This window comes from Anneissia japonica, unplaced genomic scaffold (genome assembly GCF_011630105.1).
Source record: "Anneissia japonica isolate Jap-2015-1 unplaced genomic scaffold, ASM1163010v1 scaffold5033_len16995_cov115, whole genome shotgun sequence".
NCBI classification, from domain to species: domain Eukaryota; kingdom Metazoa; phylum Echinodermata; class Crinoidea; order Comatulida; family Comatulidae; genus Anneissia; species Anneissia japonica.
In genome coordinates, this window is record NW_022751283.1 from 1 (window position 1) to 7,357 (window position 7,357).

Consider the following 7,357-nt stretch of genomic DNA (forward strand, 5'->3'; position numbering starts at 1 on the left):
ATAGCGAATATATCACTGTCCTACTTGTAGGTGACAATCCCTTACACAAGACAAACATACACACATGATGCTTTTACACAAACTAAATCTCAATATGAAGATTTAGGGAGTGGAGTTGTTTTGGTCGTGAGAAAAATTCCTGCAACACTGACAGGAATTGAACCCAGGCACCATGGATTGGAAGGCAAGCATCTTAACCACCAAGCTATTCAACTTCACTACATCCAACCACCAAGCTATTCAACTACACATTCAACCACACTCTTAATCAATTGCTAATACACGTTGCCACAACATTTTGATTTGTTGTTACGCCACTATAATAAATATAAAAATATGATAAACATAATATAAACAAGTATATAATATAGATATAATAAATACTCTGTGAATTATTAATTGTTTTCCTTCTAGGAAAGTGTCGCTTTGCAAAAGCTCACTGTGAACGGCGTATCAGGGCCCCTAGTATCAGAGGTATTTCCGCAACTGGGACGAGGAGGATGGCGTGGGACCAATGATGGTCATTTTACTGGAGGAGTTATTCCAGGACAAACAAGCATTGGAATATCTCAACAAGTTTCTTCAGAAGGAAGGAAAGGACGACCTGTTGAAGTAGGTTTTTGGAACACATTTCATTCTATATTTATGTGAACACATTATTATCACAGGTGTCCCAAGTTTCCTGCGTATCGTGAGAAGCACCTGGAAGCACTTCTTCAAACATGCAATTATGAAACATGTAGACTTGACAACTTGACCTTTGATGATTAGTGTCCAAAATTTACTACAAACACGTAAAATATAGTTACGAGCCATTATCGTTATTATATAAATTTTGGTACAAATGAAACATGTAGACTTGACCTCTGATGATTATTGCTATGAGTAAAGTAGTGATCAGAGTGAGATTTTATAGCACTTTGAAAACTTGAGTCTTACTTTTATTTGCGACAAGAACATGCCTCTGGTTAATGGCAACATGCTGACACGAAGGTGGTTCCTTCGTGTCAGCTCATAGTCACTTACGCCATGAAAATGACGTTTACCTGTCATGATTTCCACAATTACAATCATTAGAGAGTAAATGTCGCACTTTGTGCTCACAAGTGGTGATTTCTGAAACCGTTCTGGTGGCATGTACCGCATCGTACCGCCAACTTGCGAAGTAATTGTTGTTCCATCCTCAAGAGCTCTTGCAAAACCAAAGTCACAAGCTTTTAGTCCGGTGGGAAAGACGAGGAAGTTAGCTGGTTTAATGCCTTGATGTATGATGGAGTCCTCATGAAGGTACTGAATCTGTCCAAAATTTACTACAAACATGTAAAATATAGTTATGAGCCATTATCATTATTATATAAATTTGGTACAAATGTAAGCCGCTGCGGACCTCTTTGTTTTTCTTCCTTCCTATCTTTTTTTGTAGACTTCAATAAACAATAACATAATTGTAACATTAGTTACTTCTTGCTATATTTAAATATTATTAAATATTATTATAAACTTAAATGATTATTCCCATAATATTTGTAATTTTAAATTAATACCTCTAAATGTTAATTTACATAGATTAGATCAATAAAAAATGAATGTAGTAGTCCATATCTATTCTTTAATAAGAATAACATTTTTCAATCTTCTAATCAATTTTATATAGCCGGAGTTAGTTTCGACCTAGGCAAAAAAAAAAAAAAAAGGTGCACTTTCTCCATCAAAATGCTTCTTCTAAGAATGAAATGACCTGTTCGAAGCACGAACTCCTGCAGACCAAACCCAGTACAGTATTTTTATTGTACGAGAAATCCACTCATGATGCATTATTACGAAACGTAGGAGAGTAACCCATAACTCGCGGCTGAATTGCACATGGGCATGATTCATGACTAACTAGCAGCCGTAAAGAGTCACTTATCGTAGCATCACATCATTCCACGACAGGGGCTCAAATGAACCATAGATTCGGGTAAATCCATACTCTTCCGAAAGATGCAATGGGTTATTTAAAGTGCACACGAGTCAGATGTGTACACTGGACCTCCATTTCCAAGTCCTTTTCCGAGAAGACTTGGTTTAAAGAACCGAACTATTGGCGAGGAGCGGCTGGAACCACTGCTGATGTTAGGGCTGTAGTTAGCGGCGCCCCTGCCTTGATACTCGATTCGTCTATAGGGGTCTGAAGTGCCCCGCAACCCGTGAAATTCAGACAGCCTCCTGCACTTCCTCAACCAAGCAAACTTTTTTTTTAAACTAACTCAGCTCCCAAAAACTAATGATATTTGCATGTTTTTACTGCTGTATTATTCTGAATACAGCTTGCGATAGGTATCACAAAGTGCAGTGAAGTATAATTGGATGTGTTTCGTAAGCTCATTTAACCAATCTTTCGGAAATGCCCTCTTTCAGTTTGTGTCCCTGTTATCATGGTGGTGGTGGTGGCAGGTGCTGATTGCGGTGGTGGTGGTGTTTGTGGTCATCAGTGGTGTCAGTCATTTGTGATGGTTGAGGTGGTGGTGAAGTAGAAGTCATTCAATTAAATCAGATTATGAAAATTTTTACTTCGATTACATTAATGTGAATTAAAGTTGCTCATGGAACTATACTTGTTGAAGTTATAGCTCGCACTACGTTGGGGTCATTGGGGTCATGGTGCACAAATGGTCACCCTTGCTCAAATACTATTAAGGTGATAGATATAGGACGATTGTCGCTTATAACAAATGGATAATAAATGGTATAAAGTCAACTTTCAATGATTGTACACCATTTTTCATATATATACATATATATATATACATATCTATATACATATATATATACATTTTTATCTATATATATATATTTAATATAATATCATGCACTGGCGTATGCGGAATGTTCGGCTGCATTTTTTGAACAGATCTTCAATTCCTGATAGTTTTTGGTGACAGCCACGCTGTAGAGAAAATGCAGCGGTTATTTTTTATTTATTTTTTTTTTTTGGAGCAAGGCTTAACTGGCATCAGACACAACCACAGCCGCAAGCTGGTGTTGATGCAAATAAAGAAAACGAAAGACGTCCATTCCATTTAATTTAACTGTAATTTCTTTCTATTGTCAGCAAGATGAGCTGCGTTAGGCATGCGAGCTGCTAATTCATGGCTTAACCTTTTAGGCAGTGGTAACTTCTGATTTCAGCTCGACGGATAAGTAAACGGCATGACAAGTTCATTCGAATGCTAATAGGACAATAGTATATTAGAATTGACTATGCATTTTTATTGTTGGTGCCGCACAGTAGTGTTTGGTCTGAAATATATCTGGCCTTAAAAACAAAGGGTTTTATATCCAAAGTACACAGGGTTATCGCGAGCAGCAACAAAATGTGGCTTGCAGGTTACACTTTGCCCACGTGTGAGTCGTTGAATTAACATCCTACAGTACCTTAAAAGGTGTCTTCATGACACATTCGATGCTGTCAATTACCAATTCAATGATTGCCAAGTGTTAATGTGTGTTGGTGTATTCACGTGACAAGTGGTAGGCCTAGATTGTATTCGTAATCTCTGTTCAATTATGATTATAATATTTCTGTTTTATATGTATTTTTCTACTGTACTAATCAAGAGTGGCACATAAATACAGCCATTCCCAAACCAAGAAGATTGTTAAAAAAAAAAAATTATGTTGTATGTAGGATTGTATTCAGCGATGCCACGTGATCTTCTGCTTGTGGTTGGTGAAGAAATCATTGAAAGTCCAATGGCATGGAGGTGTCGTTTCTTTGAGTATCGTGCATACCGCCGTTTGATGAAAGAATATTTCAGAGAGGGCGTCAAGTGGACAACAGCCCCTAAACCACAAATGAGTGATGAGCTTTATGACATGGTAGGTACTATGATGTTTTGCATTAGGTTTTACAGTAGGTGTTTCTATAAAGAGCCTTTCAATTTAACATTTTCTTCTAATAAAAATTGTTAAATGTGTTGTGGTGTTGCAGTTTCACTGTTACCAATGCGCCATCATGTACTTACACTGCACATGTTACCAGCGGTGGTGCCAGAAATTTGCCGACAAGGGATCCGACATGTTCAACGGAGGGGTCCGAGCAGGGGCGACTAAACCTCAGTCGACGGCCGGAATAGAAACTCTTTTGTAGGGTTCATGGTGAGAGCTTTTATGGCTTAGTATGGTACAAAATGTGCTTTTAGACCACAATATTAGTGATTGGCATTCAAAATAACGTCATTTGGATAGGCAAATTATTTATATATATTTGATCCAAAGACTTAGTCGCGTGCGTCGGACGATAGGAGATTTAGGTCTGTCCGACGTGGGAAATTCCTCCTGTCCCTGCTCTCTCCACCACTGCTTAGGACAAGGATGTCAAATGACAAGTGACAGAAACAAATTTTGTTTATGGAATCAGATGTACCACCAACAATTGGAAAAAAAATCATAGAGATGATATGGAAAAAGCACAAGTTCTATCAGTAATGCAGGATCGTTAGGCAAAAAGGTAAAAGAGAAAGCGAAACTGCCCAAAGAAGCAGACTTTTAGGGTATAAAATGATGGTGATAATCTGTCTATACTGAGGAATTTCTTCAAGGTCTTTCCAACTTTACATGGTTCTCTTTATTTCTTTCTGTGCAAAGAGTTCTTGGTACTTGTCTAAATGTCTCTTTCACTTTCCCTGGAAATATGCTTTGCTAGAGTTTTCCGATCGACTCATTCAGCTCCATTTTCTTTAGTTCTGAATGACAAATTTTATACAAAATTTACTTTCTATTGTATCTGGTAACCAAAATGGTGTTTACACTCATATGCGAAAACAGACTTCACACACTGGAATTAAAAAAGACAACTCTATTGACCTTTTCTTTGACAGTTATGGATGTTTTTTGTAAGAAAATTTGTAAAATTGTATAAGATGAATTAATGTTACTGTTATTATTATCATTATTATTAATATAATAATCATATTGCCATATTTTAATGTTTAATATTTTAATCCATTTTGTAAGTGGCGGGTTTCCCGCTGTAGAATGAGAGTGTAAATAAATAAATAAATTTTTAAAAAGTGGATTGTGTCGTTATTGTGTAATATTCTTTTTGCAAAATATATTGATGCAAGGCCAACACAACAACTAACAAGCGTAAATCAATGGTACAGTAATCTTGGTCAGAGTTTGAACTCGGTTATGAATTGTAATATTTAATTATTAAACCTTTTATAGGGTTATATTGAATCCCATGAGAGACTAGAATTGCCAGCTAGAGGTCAATTTGTGACGACAGAATTTGAACCTTGCTTTGATGCTGGTGATTTTCAATGTGCTGGAAAGGACATTTTTGCCAGTTAAGTCACGTGAGTTCTATATTGTTTATGTTGTTTTACTGTTATACTGTAGGTCTATAGTGAATCACTTTTCAATAAAACGTTTTACTGAGGATACCAATCTTGTTATTTACAATCTGGGTGTTGAGTGACTTCTACGATGCTCCGATGCATATAGATGCGTCCCTGTGCTTATTGAGACCTGACCTGGTTTTAGTCAACCCAGAAAGACCTTGCTATCAGATAGAGCTGTTCTCAAAGGCTGGGTGGGATGTTGTTGAGGCATCTCATCCAGTAACACCAAGCGGTATATTAAAAGATATATCAAATGAATATAATGATGAATTATATCAGAATATGCCTTGGAAAGACTTTTAGAAGCCAGTCATATTGTTATTGGTTTTTACATTTTGAAATTGTTGATCTTTTTATCTTGTCCTACTTTCAAATTGTAAATAATCCTTTTTCAATTTTAACAAAGTGTCCTTTTTTTTTAAAAATTATTGCTGTTCTTCCTTTTAGCAATTGAATGTTTCGTTTGCAGGATTCCAATGGAAATACGTTTCTTTGAAACCTTTTTGGGCTATTCCTTGCTTTCAGAGTTTTTAATTGTATTTGCTTTTCCTTGTCTTGTCTTCAATGTTTTTGTATTTTACTCTGATTGCTGAATAAATTCAAAATCAAATCAAATTGCTCTTGTAACTCTCATAATGATTTTGAGAATTTGAAGAAGAAACTTGAGAAGAAGTGATATTATGATTGTATTATGATTGTTGTTGTGGTTATGACAGTGGCTGTGATTGTCAGTGATTTTTATTTGACTGTGCTGTGTCTTTTGCTGTTGCTGTCGTTTTTTCGTTGCCATCCTTGTTGCAGTGAACGCCATTGCTACATTATCGTTATATTTTCTAGAATCAGTACAGTGTCAGCGCCATCATTATCTGTTTCAGTCAACAAAACGAACACAATTTTCAGTGTAATTTATACAGTTATATTTCTATAATATTTTCTTCTGTGCACGTTTTACAGATCACCCGATGTGGTTTTCTTCAACATGGCTGTCAATGAATGTTCTGATGTTGGACCATAACCGGGTGGTTGTAGATGCAAACGAGATTCCTACTCAAAGACTTTTCGAGAACCTTGGTATCTCAGACGAAACGGTTCTTTAGAATCATATTTCTAAAATCTTCACTATATTTATACTGTTGGATATAATTAATTGTATTTTATTTAATACTTTGAGAATATAATATGAAATAAATAATATATAGAATGGTTGACCTCTGGTAATTTGTACTTAACATTTGTCCATATTTGTGAAGCTTAATTACATTACACACACTTTATCACAAATAATAAACAGGACTACATATTTTGTTTTAACTATTAAAAATATTTGCACACACAAAAGTAAACAAATAAATATTACAAACTAGTTACTTGTTCTATTTGTTTATTACATATTATTGTGTATTACTTACGTGTTTGCTTATTAATTATTATTGTTACTTAATTTCATATATATTTTATTCGGATAAATATTATACCAAAAAAAGCAAGCAATTTGCCAACAAAAATTGTGTTAAATGAAAGCCTAAAAAAATAATAATGAATTTAATCATTTTCTAAAGAGTTTCCGGCTATGTTTGACCAAAAGCAAAAAATACAGGAAACAAGAACATTTCATTCATCAATTTAAACATACAAAGTTCAGTTAGTAGACCAGTGGGACAGGGGCGCCGAGATGCGGGAGAGGGCAGGTCTTTCCCTTTGGGTAGAACTGGGCCACGAGGTTCTAAACACAATTTCTCGAGAAGTGAAAGAAATCAAATTAAATGTTTACAGAATATGGGACAACACAAATCCGCTTTTCTGTATTTATTAGAACTGTAGCAATAATAGTAATCATAATAATATAGACACTATAGCTTTGTGATGGTGTGCTGAGAAGTGTCAGGCATTAATCCTGGTTCAGCCCATGTATAAATTTTAATTATTTTATTTTTACAAATAAGTACTTTAAATGGAATATATAATTGAAA

The 7,357-nt window shown here is 35.3% G+C and overlaps 1 protein-coding gene across 2 annotated transcripts; it reads left to right on the forward strand.

Moving 5' to 3' along the window:
• The first annotated feature begins 176 nt into the window (after positions 1–176).
• LOC117121619 (glycine amidinotransferase, mitochondrial-like) lies at positions 177–6,462 on the forward strand. Of its 2 annotated transcripts, XR_004447609.1 has the most exons (4): positions 177–612; positions 3,671–3,861; positions 5,212–5,342; positions 6,342–6,462. XR_004447609.1 is itself a non-coding variant. In XM_033266857.1 (3 exons), exons 1-2 carry the CDS (start codon positions 3,685–3,687, stop codon positions 5,335–5,337), a joined length of 303 nt encoding a protein of 100 aa, XP_033122748.1. In that variant the 5' UTR covers positions 3,675–3,684; the 3' UTR covers positions 5,338–5,342; positions 6,342–6,462. The 2 variants fall into 2 exon arrangements, 1 of the variants encoding a protein (XP_033122748.1); XM_033266857.1 differs by lacking the exon at positions 177–612 and having other exon boundaries at positions 3,675–3,861.
• The last annotated feature ends 895 nt before the right edge of the window (positions 6,463–7,357 follow it).